This window comes from Cricetulus griseus, unplaced genomic scaffold (assembly GCF_003668045.3).
Source record: "Cricetulus griseus strain 17A/GY unplaced genomic scaffold, alternate assembly CriGri-PICRH-1.0 unplaced_scaffold_1, whole genome shotgun sequence".
NCBI classification, from domain to species: domain Eukaryota; kingdom Metazoa; phylum Chordata; class Mammalia; order Rodentia; family Cricetidae; genus Cricetulus; species Cricetulus griseus.
Window position 1 is genome coordinate 3,961,224 of NW_023276808.1, and position 20,000 is coordinate 3,981,223.

The 20,000-nt window shown below is 38.1% G+C and overlaps 2 protein-coding genes across 3 annotated transcripts in view; one reads left to right on the forward strand and one right to left on the reverse strand.

Annotated features, from left to right (window-relative positions):
• Positions 1 to 20,000, forward strand: part of LOC113838058 (mothers against decapentaplegic homolog 1-like) — a 450,092-nt gene that overhangs the window by 244,216 nt on the left and 185,876 nt on the right. The gene's annotated exons all lie outside the window — the stretch shown is intronic.
• Positions 15,944 to 18,879, reverse strand: LOC113838864 (zinc finger protein 431-like). 2 transcript variants are annotated; one of them, XM_027434376.2, is made up of 4 exons: positions 18,766 to 18,879; positions 18,508 to 18,568; positions 17,316 to 17,411; positions 15,944 to 17,063 (listed from the first exon to the last, which is right to left on the reverse strand). In XM_027434376.2, the coding sequence occupies exons 1-4, from the start codon at positions 18,797 to 18,799 to the stop codon at positions 15,980 to 15,982; spliced, it is 1,275 nt and encodes a 424-aa protein (XP_027290177.1). In that variant the 5' UTR covers positions 18,800 to 18,879; the 3' UTR covers positions 15,944 to 15,979. The 2 variants fall into 2 exon arrangements, with proteins under 2 accessions (XP_027290177.1, XP_035309462.1); XM_035453571.1 differs by having other exon boundaries at positions 15,944 to 17,411.

A 20,000-nucleotide genomic window follows, 5' to 3' on the forward strand; every position in this document is an offset into this window, starting at 1 on the left:
CTTCTAGCCTGTGTTCATATTGTGGTGTCTACAAATCTTAAATTATAATTCTCATGTTCTAAGTCTCCCCTTCTTATTGTGGCCAAGGAGGCCAGTAGATGGTGTCAGAACCTCTGATACTGGAGTTACAGGTAGTGGTAAGCTTCTGTATGTACTGGGAATGGAAGCTTGGATACTCTGAAAGAATCTTCAGTGCTCTTGACTGCTAAGTCATTTCCCACCCTAACTTTTCACTTCTTGATTATGTTTACTGACCAAGACAGCCTAGTCAGGCTCATACAACTGATATCGTTTAAAAATTAGAATTCTCCATTTGAGAGAATGAGTCTTATGCAGTGATGAGCGCCCTAAGATTTTATTCAATAAAACATGGTCAGCCAATTATCAATGTTTGTAAACCAAGAAAAACGGATACAGCCAATTTGTATTCATGTATTTCAGCACACATAGTCACACATACTTAAAACAGAAATTTGTAAGGGGGTTGAAAAGGGAACAACTGAAGAGATAAAAGTGGAAAGTGATAAATTATCTTCCAATAATCAACTTATAGAAATAAATTTTAAGTTATAATAGGTGCTATAGAAATGGCTCAGCAATTAATGGCAATTGGGGTGGTTATAGAGTAGCTATGTTCCCTTTCCAGAACTACTAACTAGCTAACTATTTGCTAACTATTTGCTGCATCTTCTGTCCCAAGCATTTCCTGCCTTACTCTGGCCTGTGTAGGTACTCTATACAAATACATGCAGGATAAACACCCATATAATTATTTTTTAAAGACAGAAACAGTAAAAATTGGAATTCTCCAAAGCGATACTATAGCCATGAGAAAGACAGAAACCAGAGGTAGTTAAAATATAGTCCCTATGGTCTTGCATGGAAGCAGCTATGGCAATCTGCCTAGCCAGCTGCCTCAGAACCAAAAGCAGCTTTACTCTGAAGTTAATTGTAATATCATAACCATTCATCAAGAGTATAGAAAACAGTGTCATTAAGTTGCATTCCTTGAAGTTTTCTGTATTTGGGATCAGAAACCTTTATGACTGTGAGATTTGTGCCATTGTTGCAGTTATCTTTTAGATGGAACATCAAGTTTCAGATGTAGCATATGCTCCATAGCAGTGCATTTTCACTGTGTTATTTACCTGATTTTCTGGGAAGAACTTCTGGTATAATATGAACATGCCAAAGGCATTTCTTTACATAATTTTTATAATTTATAACTTTCTGAATGACTTTGAAGTAAAAATGTCCCTAAATGTCTTTGACTGTACACTGCAATCATGTTTAGAAATGGAATTTTATCTGTGCCTGCCTAGGAATAGGGAGAATACATAAATGTGTCTACACTCCCTGAATAAAATTCACATACTTCATTTTGCTTAGGAAAAGTGTTGTTTTAGGAATAACTCCCAGATTTCCCCCTGACTCCTTCAGGTAAGAAATCTTGCTCAATTCTTCTGCATAAGTTGTTCTGATGGCTATTCTTGGTACTCAAACTGACTACCTCATTGTTTAAATAAAACTCAAAGATTTGGGTACTCGTGTGGGGCTTTTTAATAGGATTTGAAAATAAAGACTCATATTTAACCTGGATCACTTGAGGTGATATCCACCTTCAGCTGCTTGATGGCTGCTGCACACCTCTAAAACCAGCACTCAGGAGGCAGAAATATTTGGATTTTCTGAGTTTCAGGCCAGTGTGGTCCACAAAATGAGTTCCATGCCTTCACAGAAAACAGCTGTCTTGAAAAATAACAAAAGAAAAAAGAAAAAAATCAAACAAAAAATAAGATCCAATTTTAGTCTGGCGGCAGCCTATATATATATAGGATATTGAATAAGGAAGTCTCTTTTTTCCTGTTTGCCCTAGCCCTGGCCAACAAGTCCATTTCTTTATCAGAATTAGAGCCACTTCCTGGAGATTCTAGTGTATATTGAGGACCAGCTGAGATATTCAAACTCATGAACAGAACAATTCCTGGATTCTTCAAGTTATTATAGGAATGCAACCATTTTTGGACTCTCGGGACCAACACCTAAGACATTCTGTCTTGAGCCCTACTAGGTTTTAACCCGGGAGGAATGGCAAACTCAGCGAGTTGGGTTTGAATATATAAGTTTTACTTCACACTTATATCAAAGAAATACACAAGAATAAGCAAACAATCCTAAGAACCATAGTCACCAGGCTCATAGAAGGGGAGTTCCTCTCCTATAGCAGCAGCAGGTTCAGACTCGGGCCCTTGTGATTTTCCAAATTCAGAGGATTAAGTCTTCGGAAGGTCCTAATTCAAGGAATGGTGTTTCAGACAGGGCAGCTTTCAGCTTAATGGACTGGTTGTTTCAGGTTAGCAGAGGAGAGCTCCAGGACCTAGAGTCATGGTACACTCTTAAAATTCCCAGTTCTGTGCTGGTCCCTTAAATAGCTTGCAACATCTTATTAATCACACCTTGCAACACATTCTCATTCAGCTTCAGTCTTAATCTCCCTTCTTCCAGCCCTTGCCTGTGTGGTTACAGGCATCTTATCATTCTAATATATCCATTTCCACATATGTGTAGCGATTCATTCTATCAGCCCTGTTGAGAAACATGAGTTGTGTTTTTTTTCAATTCCCCAGTAAGGTGTGCTGGGTAACAATAGTGCTTCTAAACACATTTTTCCTTGCTCAATTATAATCTAAGTATTCAACTCTCAATGAGGACTACTCTATATAACTATTCAGTTGTCAATAATTTTCTCTGTATTTCAGGAATATCACTCCTAAAGCAATGGAGCCATTATCCATCTTTCTGAAGGGAGAAAGTCTCATTATCTTGCTTTTAATCTACTTCCTCATTTTATTTTCTGGTTGATTGAGGTCCCTATTGCAACTAGATAAAAAGTAAGTTCAGTTCACCTGACCTCAGTGTGAAGCCACATAACAAACCTCTCCTATGGTTTCCTGAAATCTCTCTTTAGTTGTTAATATTTTGGCTACTCTTTCACCAGTGGGACAGAAATCCACTCAACTGCACATGGTGTATACGAAGGTAGCAGTGTCTGTTCTTGGAGCCTGGGGCAATTGGTATTGATATGCTTATCTCCACTGATGTAGAAAAGGTCTTTTTCTGGAATGGCAGGCAGGATGTGTCTTACAGCAAGTGTAAGCCTATGGCAGAGCCCTTGTCACTCAGGCCTCACTAGGCAATCAGGTCCTCCACGTTATCTGCCAGTCAGAATTTGTGCTAGGTCCTTCCTGCTGCAATCTTCAGGCATTGCTTTGCAGAGAAACTGTTCTGCTGGTCTTTTGTGCTGTGCTATGAGCATTGCCGCAGTGAGCTGAGCACAGAATCTGGTGTGTTCCACTGCCCTGCTGTGGACGCTACCTATTCCAGACTGATATCCCTGCGGGCCTGTTATGGGATTCAGGGATGAACAGCCTTGGGCCCTTCCCTGATTGAGGAAGTGTGGATTTGGACACTCCTAGGTACCCAAAGGTGATAATGACCAGGCATAGAAGAATCTTGCCATTCTTTGGAGGGCATCTCAGCCCATCTGAAAACTGGAATTTCTGGTTTATTCCATCATTCTCCTAAGCCACTTTCCAACAGTCAAAATAACCACACAAGTGCCTCTCCTATCTCCTCTGGTGTTCCCACTTAAATCAACATGTAGAGCTACAAAGTCTTTTTGCATGTAGAAAGACTTCTCAGTCCATGTACAGGCCTATTCCAGACTTAGACCTATTGTAATTCAAACTGGGAGACACTCTCCACAAAGGCCATGACATTCAGTTGTAATTGAGCTATCATCTAAAGACAATGGAAACTCAGGCTCCTGAATAGTGTAGCCTAAGGTTTGGACCCCGAAAAACTTTCTAATAAAATAATTTTTGGCACCCAACAGACATTGTAATGAAAATAATTCTACAGTTTGGGCTCACTTCATGAGGAACTGTATTAAAAGGTTACAGCATTAGGAAGGTTGAGAGCAAATTTTTTAGGTCAATGTCTCCTATAGCTCAGGCTTTCATCACACAATATAATTTGGAATTTCTTTAAACACTTAACCCTATATCTGCTACTCATTGCTGGAAATACAGTCCTGCCAATCCTTCCTTAGCTGGGCCTTGACTGGTCTGAAGGAAGGAAACAACAGGTCAGTGAATGAATATCCTCCAGCTTCTCCAGATTTTATGGTGCATTTACAAATGAAGGGGGACCTGTGTTAGAATTGAGTTCACTGACCAACTGAAAAGCAGGTTTAGTCACAACAGAGAAAGCCATGGGCAGGAAAGAGGTCAAATTCATTTTTGCTGTGACAGTAGTTGTTTTTAAAAGCAAGCAGTCAGGTAATTGATTTTAGAGGATCAATATAAGTTCTGCCCAGCCATTTTTTGGGTCCATAGACCAGGCAATCAAAATGTTGTGTAAAGAATTCAACTTACAGGCTGTAGAGATGGCTCAGAGTTTAAGAGCTCTCACTACTCTTCCAGAGTTCCTGAGTTCAATTTCCAGCAACTACTTGTAGGCTCACAAACATCTACAATGAGATCTGGTTCCCTCTTCTGGCCTGCAGACATATGTTCAGGCAGAACACTGTATGCATTGTAAATAAACAAATCTTTAAAATAAAGAAGTAAGGCAGAGGCAGGCCGATCTCTGTGAGTTTGAGACCAGCCTATTCTACATGTGCTAGTTCCAGGACAGCCACAACAGCCAAAGAGAAACCCTGTCTCAACACACACACACACACACACACACACACACACACACACACACACACCACACCACACGCACGCACGCATGCACGCACGCACGCGCGCACACACACACAAAGTTGTAATTTTAATGAAAGGAACTGAACTTATCATTAAACCAAATTACTGGAGTTACAGTAGTTCAAGCAAAATAGAAGAACTACATAAAATGGTGTGGAGCTTCCTAACAAGATTGTGTTTTTCAGCTTTAAGATGTATGTCCTGAAGATGTCATGTGACTAGTACTAGGTAAGCTTTAAAACAAATCCGTCTCTGGAGCTCATGTCCATAAAGAATGTTTTAACTTTCTAAGAGATATTATGTACATTATTCGCAGTATATCTTTTCTGCCTCCAAGCCCCTCTCCCCACAGAGACTTTATTTTGTTCACATAATTGGCCTTTTTCCTAATTTCCCTCAGCTCTCAACTTGACATAGCCGAGAAACAACAAGGGAATATCAATTGAGGGTATACCTAGATCAGAATATCTGAGTGCTGTTTCTGAGACAGGTTGTGTTGATTATGATTGCTATTAGAAGTCTCTTAATTGAGTTGGCCATATCTCTAAACATGTAGGCCTGGGCTGGATGAGAGGGAGAGCTTAGCACTGGACAGTAAGAAAGCAAGAGATATAGCTAGGAAGCACTGTTTCCTCCTTTTTTACCTTTATTATCTTCAGTTTCTAGCCTAAGTTCCCATAAGGATGGAAAGTGACATAGGGATATCAACCAAATAAACTTGTTCACTACCTGAGTTGTTTTTGTTGAGAGACTTTAATCAGAGCAACAGAGAAGACAGTTAGAACAAAATGTGGGGCATCAAATGTGATTTTATTGTTGTTGGTTTGTGATCTAGCCCAGGCATGCCACTGATTCATGGCAGCATTCTTCTCAGCTCCTGACTGATGGGTTTATGCTTCATGTAGTACTACCAATCAATCATAAAAGGTAGTGTTAGGCTAGAATAGCTATGTTTACTGCTTCTTGTAGAGTTAGAATTGAAAGTGTTTCAGAAAATGAGAGCTGTAAAACAGATTCTACAGAGACTTAGGTCATTAGTGTACCTTACTGTGCCATTCACAGAAGGGGGGGTGATAATATGTGGTATGTAAAAATATCCAACAAGTGTGGAGTAAACGTGTTTGCCAGGATTACAAAAAGAGCTTACATAGCTTATGCAACACCATATGAGCTACTGTGAATCATAGAATTTAAGAGATGTATCCCTGAAAATGGAATTTTAAATACAAATTGTTTAATATTGGTATTTGTAATTTGCAGCTCTGGAGTTTCACAGAAGGAGGCATTGTCTACTGGTATCATGAGGAATCTTCACACTAGAGGGATTATTTGGTAATACATATATTCCCTTTTTTTAATTTAAGTTTTTCCCAGTAACCTGCCTACATTAATGAGTGGTATTATAAGTTGTATGCATCTTAACTTGCTAAGTATATGCTGGTTATGAAGGCAGGGCATTGCCCACCACCCACAAATCCCCTTTAATCTTGCCCAAATATCACAGGATGCACACACCACAAGAATGATCCACACCCTACCCCTGGTTCCATACCTATTCTAAAACTTTGGAAGAAAATGTGCTCTCTACCAGAGGCTAGGTTTGATCTATGGAGCACGCATAAGTCACTGCACACCACACAATAATACTCATTAAATCCAGCCCAGCAACCTTAAAATGCACTCACTACCCTGGACCCTACAATAGTTATCCCAGACTGCAGCATCTGTATTGGAGGCCAGAGTGTTCTTCAGGAGAAAAGTGCAGACATTGCCCACCACCCAGTAAAGTCCTTTTATCCTGTCCAATAGCCTCAGACTGCACTCTGACCTTGAGACCCATATCTCAACCTACTATTTGTAGAAATGTTTCGCTAATTCAGAGACCAAGCAGTTTCAAGGAACCACAAGTACTACAGTCTCTAAAGAACACCCAGCAGCACCATACATTATATTCTTCTCTTGGCTGCAAAGTAGGCCCCACAGCTCTAGAAGCATTACAGGAGGTGAGGCTGCCTAGGAACACCATGGAAGATACTGTTCCCAAGTCACTAAACACATTTAAAATCTCCAACAAAATCCCACATATGCCCACAGTGCCCCACCCTCAAACCCTGACTCTATATCCTCATGGACTAATTTGGAAGGCTTCTGCTATACAATAGACCAGGCCAGAATTAGGAATCTCCAGTTTAAATCTTTGGAAGTATTCAGCCTTACTGGAACACAGGGAAAATATACAATTCCTAGCAATGGCAGCTACACTGAAGGCAATGCTGGTATTAGGGAAACAGGAGGTCAGGCCAGATATAGGGTTCCCAGTCTGCACTCTCTCCTCTCTTCTCCATATCCTGGTCTAAAACTTTTGAAGAGGACTTTGGCTTTAGCAAATGACTTGCCAAATCTAAGGTACCTTATTGCCAAATAAGCCTAGAGGGGACACCTTATTAAACCAGAACTCCTGTGCACTTATGTCAGAAGAACTGAGAGGAATGAGAAACCAAGGAAAACATCATCCATCTCGCAAAGAAAAGTGCAGGAATCAGCACCTAGAACTAATATCACCCCAAATCTACCTGGAAATGTCCAGGATGTGAACACAATTAAAAATAATAAATGGAATATGAAATCATTAGAGCCTAGTTATTCTATAACAGTAAGACCTGAACAATCCAACACAACTGGAGCACAAGAAAATGACATTACGGTTTACTTTAAGATTGCAAAGTCCCTTAAAGATATGAAGAAATCCCATGGAAAAAATCAGGAAAAGACAAAAAAATTGTCTGTTTGTTTGTAGTAGTGGGATAGATTGGATGTAAGTAATACGTAAAAACTAATCAGAATCCATACATTAAAGATGTGCAAGTATACATCAACTATTCCAAGTAACATGGCTTTAACTAGAGTTGATATATTCGGGAAATCCCAACCTACTGCTATCAGAGATTTTTTTTGCATACCACTCCAAAATCCCATGTTACATTCAGATTCATTGTTAAATTCTGGAGCAAGTTTTACTCTCACTCTGTTTCTCAATCAAATTATATGTTTAGGAGGATATCTTTTATGTGAACTTAAAAATGTATGCTGAGTTTCTAAATAATACTGCTGTCATCTTTCTATTTATTTGTAAATTGTTTCAAATCAGTTTCAGTTACATGCATTTACTGTACTTTGCTCAGCAATAATTACATAGAGTAGTGTCTTCTACCGTTTTATACGTTTGCAAACAACAGTAATAAGGATCTATTTACAACAACAACAACAACAAAATGATTTTGGGTATATTTACAGACTAAATTCCACACGAGGAAATTTCAGTTACAAAATTCCCAACAATTTATAATATAAAAGCTGATTCCACATGTATGTGCCCTGTGGAAAAACTGAGAATTCTCTATAGGATTTAAAAAAAAATACAGTACATACAATGTGACTTCTGTACTTAACTCAATTATTCAATGAAGAATGTGTACAGTATTTGTGAAAAATGGGGGGAGAGATTGTTATTATTATTGGATTATGGCACAAGATGTGGAACCTGCCTATGTAGCTGCCAAACACCATGAACAGTCAAGGAACTTCTGCAGCTCAGAAATTCCATTTGTTAACCAAAAAAAATTCTCTGAATTAAGACAATTTGACTGGTGGGAGAGGAAAGTTAAAAGCATTCTAGTCATATATTTCTGAAGGATGACCCTCATTTGCTACTTTCTACCTGCTTCTAAAACATCTGTAGAACTCATCAAACTAAACTGAATGTGAAATGAAACTGAGAATATCTGCAAACAAGGCCTTGAGTTTTCTAATCTGTCTTGGCAGTGTACAACAAAAGCAATGTCTGTGTGTTCACACAAGACAGTGATATTATAAATACCACACCTCCCATAGACTGGCATACAAAATCTCCATGATTCTAGTGAATGCACACTCAAGAGAGGATTCCAGGAGAAGGGCCACTGCCCAGGTGAACACACACTGCCAATGTGAACACATGGACTGACTGAATCAGGCTGTCTCATGATCCATTCAACTACTAGCAGATCTGACCGTTCAGCTACCTCACTCACCATGGCATGGCTTATGGTAACCGACATGGCTCATTATAGATGATTTAGAGGAGCATGGTACCCTACTAGATGAGCAGGGATCAGATGACTTAGGTGACACACGTCATCACAGCTCTGACCTTCCAAACTAGGGTTTGACAGGGCTCTAGTCTGGGAAATTTGTATCGTAGTAAACCTCTTCCATTCCTGGAGAACAGGAAACAAATTCCTAATGACCTGGAAGCAATAGGATATAATTGTTTTCAAAAAGATAAATATAATTAAAAGGCACAAGTCTATGCATATTATTTAAGAAGAAGAAAACAGGACTGTATAGATGGCTCAGCAGTTAAGAGCATTGACTGTTTTTCCAGAGGTCCTGAGTTCAATTACCAGCAACCACATGGTGGCCATCTTGAATGAAATCTGGTGCCCTCTGCTCGCATGCAGACAGAAAACTATATACATAATAAATAAATAAAATCTAGAAGAAGAAAAGAAGTAGAAGAAGAAGAAGAAGAAGAAGAAGAAGAAGAAGAAGAAGAAGAAGAAGAAGAAGAAGAAAAGAGACACGTGTTCCTGGTGCATGACTTTCATCCTAGCACTGGGGAGTGAGGGGTAGGTGGATGTCTGTGAGTCTGTGGCCAACCTTGTCCACAGGGTGAGTTCCAGAACAGCATGCAAAGCTACAGAGAAACCCTGTCTTGATGCCCCCCAAAATGAGAAAACAATTCCCTGGTAGAGGAAATGGCATGAATAATATATTATTTTCCCATGCCACTATGTGAAAGGCTAGCTGATAAGATCTGTGACACAACACACAGCTAAGGATGATGGATATAACCATGAAAAGCAATATTGAATATATCTAAAAAGGAGAGCTTCCTTGTTGGAAATTCAATTTTCACTGGCTGAAGCTAACATTCCAAAATTGAATACCCAAATCTGGCCCACATTCACTCACATTATGTGCATCAATACATGCTGGGAAATTACAAAATCAGTTTTTCTGTCACAATCAATTTCAATTTCATAATGGTCACCCAAGCTGTTGTTTCTCTGCCCTGTTTTCCCCTACAACATATACAGTCAACTATTCCTCCTATTCTGGTCTAAAGGTAGAAGCCATGCACCACACAAAAATAGTCTTCCTGTTATTGAAATGGACAGTTGACTACATGACTAAAATTTGTAATTTGAAAACTCACTGGTGGTTGAATTTTGAAGGAATGATGTTTTTGACTTACACATAAGAACAAAGACATTGTCCTAGGAAGGGGGGCAATGAAGTGTGATGAAGGCTACCTGATCCAACATAAATAAGTTTGTCTTAGAAACATTTTCTACAAGGCTGCAGTTACTGCTCTTCTATTATAAATATGGCTTTTCATGGATCAATCAGTCTAAACCATTAAATGTTTAATAAACACAAATCTTTTCATTAATAGCATGTATCTAGTGGTGGTGATTGTTAAAAGTGGAGCCAGCCTGGCAAAGGTTTTGCATTCCACACAAGGTGTTGTAATTTAATAAAAGCAGTGCACAAAAGAAAGATGCCATGTGACACGGTTTAAACAGAGGGTTTTTTTGTTGTTTTTTTTTTATTAGGAAAAGGGTTCATGATAAGGGAAAACAGAGGGGAGGGACCAGCCTTCAGGGACAGAGCAGTAGGAGAGAGGAAAGAGGTGCAGAGATACAGAGAGACAGAGACAGAGACAGAGGGGGGAACAGACACGGGTAGGGAGAGAAACAGAGAGCAGGATGGGATTTCGGCAGGACACTTTTTTTCTTGCTTCTTTTATTATTAGTTCAAATTAGAAACAAGCATGTCAATCCCTTCTCCCTCTCCCTCTCCCTCCCCTCCCCCATTTCTCTTCCTTTCCCCAACTACCCCCCAGTCTATCCACCTTCCACTCCCCAGGCAGGGTAGGAACCTCGATGGGGGCTCCCTAAAGTCCAACACGGCATCCTGGGATGAGCCTAGCCCCCCATGTGTCCAGGCAGAGAGTGCATACCTTCATGTGTGATGGGCTCTCCAAGTCCCTGCTTACAGCAGGGAAAAATACTAATCCACTACCAGTGGCCCCTAGAATGCAGAGGCCTCCTAACTGACATTCATTTTCAGGGGTCTGGATCAGTCTCGTGATGGCCAGCCAGACAGATCTGGGGTCCATGTGCTCCCCTTTGTACAGGCCAGATGATTCTGTGGGTTTCACCAGCCTGGCACAGACCCCTTTGATCTTCATTCCTCCCTCTCTGCAACTAAGTTCCAGAGTTCAATTCAGTGTATATCTTTGGATGTCAGGGCAGGGAACTTTTAAAGTAGACCATAGTGAAAATACAGAAGTGGTCCTCATAGTGGCTTCAGCTGTTCCTGTCAGAACCCCAAGGACAGGCCAGTACAGACAGCTGAATGCTAACATCTGCCATCTTTAAGTCTCATTTAACTTTGGCCTGAGGTTATGCTTTGTAAAATATAAATAGGGATGGAAGATTGTAAATCTAACCATTTTGGCTCATGGAGATTTACAGAGCAAAACTATTAGATTATTCCTTATGATCTAAATATAAATATATCATGAAGCAAAATGTATTATAATAGACTATGCTATATGCTGTAAAAGATACATTAAAATATATGTCAGCACCACAATCCTCATACATAAAAACACATTGAACTCATTTTTTTTTAAAAAAATTGGGAAACACTTATGCATACTCTGTCTGATATTCTTAAATGAATAGCTATTCTGAGCTATTCTTTCCTCAGATTATGGATACTTTTCCTCTGAGCAAACTCGCTTCTATGAATGACTAGAAAGAATTTTATTTTTAATCTTTTGTTCATGTATATGTGTGCTTACTAATTTTTGGATGTGTGCATTACCTGCAGATGCAGGAAGAGGGAATAAGTTTGCTTGGAACTGAAGTTACAGGAGATGGAGACGAACCAGTGTTCATAGTAATATAACCTCTTTCCAATGCAACAATACCCAGTGCTCTTAATTTCTAAGCTCACTCTCTAGCCACATTTTTATTTAACATTTATTGCTATAAATTTTATTTAAATTACATTGTATCCATTTCCCTGTTTTTTCCAGTTTTTTCCATTCTTCTTTCTGTTAAGTATGTTTGAATTAAGTATGTACAAATGTTTGAATAAAGTCTGCCGAGTCAATTTCTTTTTGTTGTGTGTTATGTTTTCAGAATTGAACATGCTGTTTTGGACAGAAAACTAGTGAGATGATACCTGCCTGATACTATTTGGAACAGTGGTGAAGACATGAGGTAATTAATCCATCCTTGGGTCATAACTGGTTTGGACAGAAGACAAGAGATACGCACAGCTAAGTAATATAATTAAGCCATATATTAAAAGTTTTCCTGTCTCTAAAATCCTCCACAAATCCTCAGCTTCCGTCTCTCTAGCAAGATGGTCAGATAAGTCATAAATATTGCTTCAGTAGAGCGATTCTCATCTTTAGGAATCAGTCTTTTCCTACAGTGAATTTCCCAGGGAATTTAGAATTTCATGGTGTCTCCTCTTTCACTAGATGTTAGTCAAAGGGAGCAATATAAATGTCACTTAGAATAACCTTGTTTCTGTGAATAGGTACCAGGGATTGCTGGGGTGGACACTGAGGAGCATTATGGTCCCTGTGGGAACTGCATTATAATGTCACTGACAACTACATGAGTTGCCAAAAAATTAAAGAATGGAAGAACTGGAGAGGGCTGACCCAACACAGCTGAATGGAAACAGTACAGTTTATGCCATCTTGTCCTCAGTTACAAATGCAGAATGCTCTCAGGCATTTGATCCTTGTGCTTCCAAACCCCAAGCTCCCTCCCTAAAACTTCTTCCAATCTTCACAAGTCTTTGTAAATATCTTATGGTCTAAGCCTTAGAATTCAAGTCTCAGGATCTTCTCTCAATCTCATGTCATCACTAGTCACCACAATTGAGAGCTCTACAGGTATCAGGGAAGCAGAATATGAGCCCATTCAGACAAGTCAGACTTCATGTCTGCAAGTTTGTGTTTCATCCTCACAGGATGTATAAAATTAAGCAGGGGTACATCTCACATGTTAGCTTGTGGGCTCCCATTGATGCCTATTTACCATATGGGAGAGAAATTCACTCTTGTGGCTTTGCTTAGTCAACCATTTCTTAAAGACTTCTATGATCAGTTTCTTTGTTGATCACTTATTTTGTACTTTTATCTAAATTTTTGGAGATGTGAACGTGGAGAATTTCATAAGCACCAGGTCTCAGGTAGTTTCTGATACAATCAATCATATATTTATTCTGAGACATCAGGGCTGAGATAAAGATGAAGTTAGATCACCCAATCACACTTATTACTATTAATCACATATTCATGTGGATGACTAGAAAGCTTAGTATTTACAACACTGGCTGCTCGTCCACAAGGTCAGGTTTTGATTCTCAGAACCAATATCTCCACCAGATAAAAGAAAACACTCTTTTGAATACACACATTAGAAATTTAATATTTCTTATATTATCTTCTATTAAACAGTTTACAAAAGCATTGCTAAATTATGTTGAAAAAACAGCACATATTGGGAATGTATCATCTATAATTGGACTTGTACTCAGGAGGCAGACACATGAGTATCATGAGTTCAAATGCACGCATCATCATTTCTGACATCCAAGCCAGGTTTAATATTAAAAAACAAAATCTGAATGGTATTTTAAAAAATATGAAAAACATAACCAGGAATAACAAACCACCACTTCAAAAAAGATAAATCCTTATTAGAAAAGGATGATCACACTGCCTATATTTAAAAATGAACTACTAAGATGATGCAGTTAGCAATCTATACATTGTAGCAGAAAAATACCTATCACAAAGTAAATATGCAAAATGAACAAAAGCCACAGAAGGAATATAAGGACAACAAATAAACTTCACTGAATGGATTGCTACACATACAGCACACTTTAGCATGTACCTCAAATATTTCAAAATGGAACCCAAAATGCATTGATCACCAAAATCAATTCCCACTCTCTGCTTCTTGTCAAACATTAAGAATGCAAAACGTAGACCCCTGCTTTAGCTGACATGCACCTTTCATGATGATCCTTCAGGAATCTTTAACCAAAGGACATATCAAATGTTGTATAAGGTGGTAAAATATATTGTAACACAACAAGAGAGAAAATAATAAAAAACCACGCATTGTAGAACTAAATTAGTTATTCCACATACTTGAAGAGAAGCATGAATCCAAAAGTGATAAACATCATTTAAAATCTTTGTTCAAGTGTCACAGGGGTGGGCTTAGACCCTATTCCAAAGGATTCAATAGACTCTGATGACACCCTATGGAAGGCCTCACCATTCAGGGGGCAGAAGAGATATATGATAGGTAGGATTTTCGTCGTGGGGATGGTAGGTTAGGACGGGAGGACCTGGGAAAAGGGATTGCCATGTAAAACAACCTTGTTTCTAATTAAAATAAAAATCTGCAAAAAAAATAAAATAACGACTTTTTGCAAGTGTTATAGGTATGGAAAGAAAGGTTTCCCAACTGTCATAAGTCAGTCTATACCTACAGCTATGATGGAAAGATTTCCAGGATACCTGCAGCTCTGGAGACAAAGGTATCCTGACTGTTGTGAAGTCATGCTATTCCTGAAACTTTGCAGGCAATATTTCCTGGATATCTAAGGCCCTGAAGAAAAATGTAACGTAAGAGTCCAATATCAGGGTACTTTGCTTCTGTGAAGTCAAGGTATCCTGGAGTCACACACATGTGAGAAAAAAGGTATCCTGACTGTAAGGAAGTCAGGTTACTCATGAAGTAATTTGTGTTACAGTGGGGAGTATTCTCCATGCAGGATGCAGCACTCCTGCTTCTCTCAGAGAGAGAGAATTGTTAAAACAGATTTGCTCCACTCTGCTAAGAGAGTTTACCACAAGATGTGTCCATTGCCTCTCTCCCTCTCTCCACTAGGGCGTTTCCAAGCAATGATAACCATTTCTTCTAAGCTGTTGCCCAAATTGTCACTTCATTGGTTCATGCAACTATGAGGGAATCAGCTCCAGAAATGTAGCAATCTGCTACAGCACAAGTGAAAACATTTTACTTTTGCTTCTCTGCTCCACTTCACTTTGGAGTTTTATCTTCCCTTTGCCAAAGAAGTTCTTAAGTGTATATCATTGAACAGAATTATTTGGGAGTGAAGAATCCAGGAAAATGGCAGCCACTACGAGTGTGGAAAATGCCAGCTGACAACTGAACAAGCATAGTCTTTATATATGTCTTCTTAGGAGGATAGGTTATTTTCAGGGAAAATTTTTCAGCCTGTTAATTGGTAAAATTTCAATCACCAAGATTGAAAATCCTTTGAGATTGACTGGATTCCTGCTTGGGGATTGGTTGATTTTGAGCTCAGGTATTGGTTGGATTTTTCCCCAGCTGCTCAGGGATACAGTTTGTTTCTTTGCCTTGGTTTCAGGGCCAAAGTGTGTTTCTTTCACTGGCTCTTTTTTAACCATTTTGCTCTTATTTCGGAGTGTGTTTCTTAGGCTAAGGTTTCAGGGACACATCTTGTTTCTTTCACTGGATCTGTTTCCTGGGTCAGGGTGTGTTTATTTTCTGGCCCTTTTACACTACACATAAGGTTTCATAAGTTTATAAATTCCTTTTTTCCATGAGTGTGCTGGACCAACAATATAAAAATGGACATCACAATGCTTGAATATATTGTTGTCACTATCAATTTTCTTCTTCAAAATAATTACTATTGTATAACTGATTGGGAGTGTGATGGCTAAAGATCCGACCAAATACTTGATCATGAGAAGCCCTCATTATCTTTATCAGGTACTGAAAAATGATTGTAACTTGTAAAGGCTTGAACAGATTGATAGTGCACAGTTTTCTCTTTTAAAAGGTGTAAAATTAAACCAAACTGACTGCATTTATAGTTTCAATGCTTAATGGTTTTTGTAATGATTCCAAAAACTCCTGATACACACAAAACCTTTACCTTACTGATTACATTAAAACACTTTGTCACAAGTATGTATTCTTTTATGTGTTTGAAGAATAATTTGACTTGCAAAAGCCTTTCCACACTGATTACATTCATAGGGTTTCTTTCCGGTATGTGTTGGTTCATGCATTTGAAGATGACTGCTGAGCAAATGCTTTACCACACTGATTATATTCATAGGGTTTCTCTCCAGTATGAATTATTTTATGTCTTTGAAGATGACTAGGCTGTGCAAATGCTTTACCACACCAATTACATTCATAAGGTTTCTCTCCACTATGTGTTCTTTTATGGCATTTAAGATGACTGTGACACATGAAGGCTTTACCACACTGAGTACATTCATAGGGTTTCTCTCCAGTATGTGTTCTTTTATGCACATGAAGGGCACCGGAATCAGCAAAGCCTTTACCACAGTAATTGCATTCATATGGTTTCTCCCCAGTATGTCTTCTTTTGTGTCTTTGAAGATGACTGTGCTGTACAAAAGCTTTACCACACTGATTACATTCATAGGGTTTCTCTCCACTATGTGTTCTTTTATGCACACGAAGGGAACTGAGATCAGCAAAGCCTTTACCACACTGATTACATTCATAAGGTTTCTCTCCTGTATGTGTTCTTTTATGGCTTTGAAGATGACTGTGACTCATGAAAGCTTTACCACACTGAGTACATTCATAGGGTTTCTCTCCAGTATGTATTCTTTTATGTCTTTGAAGATGACTGTGCTGTGCAAAAGCTTTACCACACTGATTACATTCATAGGGTTTCTCTCCAGTATGTGTTCTTTTATGTCTTTGAAGATGATTGTGAAACATGAAGGCTTTATCACACTGATTACATCCATAGGGTTTCTCTCCAGTATGTGTTATTTTATGTCTTTGAAGATGACTGTGCTGAGTAAAGGTTTTCCCACATTGGCTACATTCATAGGGTTTCTCTCCAGTATGTGTTATTTTATGTCTTTGAAGATGAATGTGCTGAGCAAAGGCTTTACCACACTGATTACATTCATAGGGTTTCTCTCCAGTATGTGTTCTTTTATGTACACGAAGGGTGCTTGGATCAGCAAAGCCTTTACCACAGTGATTGCATTCATATGGTTTCTCCCCAGTATGTGTTATTTTGTGCCTTAGAAGACAGCTGTGATATGTAAAGGCTTTACCACACTGATTACATTCATAGGGTTTCTCTCCAGTATGTGTTCCTTTATGCACATGAAGAGAACTAGGATCAGCAAAGCCTTTATCACACTGCATACATTCATGGGGTTTCTCTCCAGTATGTGTTCTTTTACGGCCTTCAATTTGAATGTGCTTAGTAAAGACTTTACCACATTGAATACTTTCATAGTTTTTCTCCCCAGTATGTGTTCTTTTATGTTTTTGAAAATTACTGTGTGTAGCTAAGACTTTACAACAGTGAATACATTCATAGGGTTTCTCTCCAGTGCATATTTGTTTATGCCTTTGAAGATTACTATTATATGCAAAGGATTTAACATATTCTGTATATACAGAAGACTTCTCTCCAATTTGGTTGGTTTCATGCCTGAAAGGAAAATGGGCATAATCAACATTATGTTGAATCTTGGTCCCTGTGTGAAGTATTATCACATTTTTTCAATTGTAAAGAAGAATCAGATATTACAATCTTATCATTGTGTATACACTCAAGTTTTCCCCCACTTTAAGGGTTGTTTTGTGTCTTTGAAGATACTTGTGAAGGTTTAATCCTTTATTGTATGGTTCTCATTTTCAGAACGTTTTTCTACAGGAAATTTTTCACATATTGAAGAGAACTGGAAAAATTCAGAGCTTTATCACATTGTATATTTTAATTTTCCTACACTTTGAGTCATACAATATTTGATAATAAACTAGAAAAAAACAGAAGTATTTACACAGTCATAGAGTCATACGGCTTTTCTGCAGAGTGAGCTTGGTGTCTTATTAATGAAGTTGGAACACAAATTACTTGTACACTTGAATCAAATTCCACAAGTATGCTCAAAATGGGGACTACTACATGACTTTGAAATATTCTGCAAGAGAGGTATACAATGTTCTACATATACCTTTGCTAATATGGCTTGTATCCTGCCTAATACATCATACACCTAATAATGTAAAGACTACAAAGAAGAGTCTTCCTCATTTAATTCAGTTTGACTTTCTGTTCCTTATAGACATGTATTAGTGACTTTAGGATTTCCCTGCAATAACTGCCCCTTGACTGCTGACAATTATTGCCCCTGTCACTAAACTTACAAAAGTAACAGCAAGTACATGAGTAAAACTATCTTTTCTGTGAAGTATTTGCCTAATGGAAGGTTTAGAGATATGCTTATCACATCAACCATGTATATACCTTTAGTAATATAGGTTGTATTAGCATAGCTCTCATGGTGTAATGATTCAACTAGTAGTTTCTTTAAAGTCATTGTTTCCTTGTCACCTTTCTTAAAATATTGTCTTGCAAATACAATTCACCTACATGAAATTGTGCTATATGGTCTTCTGAGAATTTAATAATCATCAATACAATTTAAGCTGTTCTTAACTACATTATTGTTTCTGTTTCAAACTTCAGGGAACATTTCAATTTCTTCAGAGACACATTTCTATGAGTTGAAAATGAAAATTACCTTTCATGTCTTTTAGAACTTGCACCATGTTCTTCAATAGTATGGTCTTCCCAAATGTAACCTAAAAATTAGTGAAAGAAAATGGTTGTTATATTATTGAAAAATTTGCAAAAATTATGTTACCGTATTCAGTGAACTTTAGAACTTTGATTTATTTACCACAGTCTTTTTGTATCTCAATCAAATTAAAGAAGAACACCAATAACCAAGGAACAGCTGTCCTATAATTTTTAAATGGGAAGGAATATTAACTCTTACCTATATCATTGAGGTTCTTGTAGGTCTCCAGCATCACATCTTTGTAGAGATTCTTCTGAGAAGTATCCAGCAAAGTCCACTCTTCACAAGTGAAGTCGATATGCACATCATCATAGGTCAGGACATTCTAAAATATCACATCCATGTGTTGAACTGAATGCATGATACTGATAATATTGTAAATGTATATTTCTGTGGAACATTATTTTAAAGTGTATTAATTTTATGCTATAAAATATTTGTTTAATGAAGTACCTATATGTTGCTTTTGTTTATGTTGTATTATTTTAATTCTATGAAGATGTGATTCTTGGCCTGAATACAACACCTGATGTTCTGATGAAGAGGTGTTTATCCAATAGTGAATTAGGAGAAAGAATAGGCTGTGGTATCAGGAAGAAAGCATGCATAGAAGAATAAATCTGGAAGCAATGATGAAGGAACAGGAGAAGAAGAGGAGGTTGGTAAGGGTCAGCTATCCAGCAACTCAGCAAGTCATGAAGTTTGAGGGAAAGTAAGATATACATAAATGGAGAAAGGTAAAAGTCCAGAGCAAAAGGCAGATGGGATCATTTAAGTTAAGAAAAATTGGCTAGATATAAACCAAGTACAGGATATGCCTCTTTATATCAATTTATGACCTGGGAAGTGCCTTCACCAAAAGGTCAATAACTAAAATGCTAAAGGCGTAATACACTAAGCAAATCATTTGTACCCAACATGGGGCCATATTTCTATGTAAGGACTGAGAAAGGTGAAACAAATGTCTCCTTAATGAGTTTCTGCCTACTGTTGATAGCTTGAACAGCCAATACCTTAAGTAGTAATGATGATAACAGTTAAAATGATTGTCACAGCACAATCATGGGAGTTCTAGAGCTGTAGGAAGGCAGTGTGTAGTTCTTGGTGACCTACCTCTGACTGGGCTGTGAGTTTTAGACTTTGCTTTCACGAACTCAGAAGCGGACATAGACAACTGAGAGAGCATGAAGAAGATCCATGTGTAGCTTAGCGGTCTAATGTTTGCTTTGGCAGTAAAAAGGCTAAAATCCATAGAGTAAAATAGGTCCAGATGTAAATTGAATTGAAAGAAGGACTGTTGATGTAAAGGAGTCCATATAATTTATGAATGCTTTAACTATTAAAAAGTCAAAAATCTTGTCAAATGAAAATCAAAAATGCTTTGTAGAAGCAATTTTGCTTTTGTTTCCCCAGGAAACAATAGACCATAGACT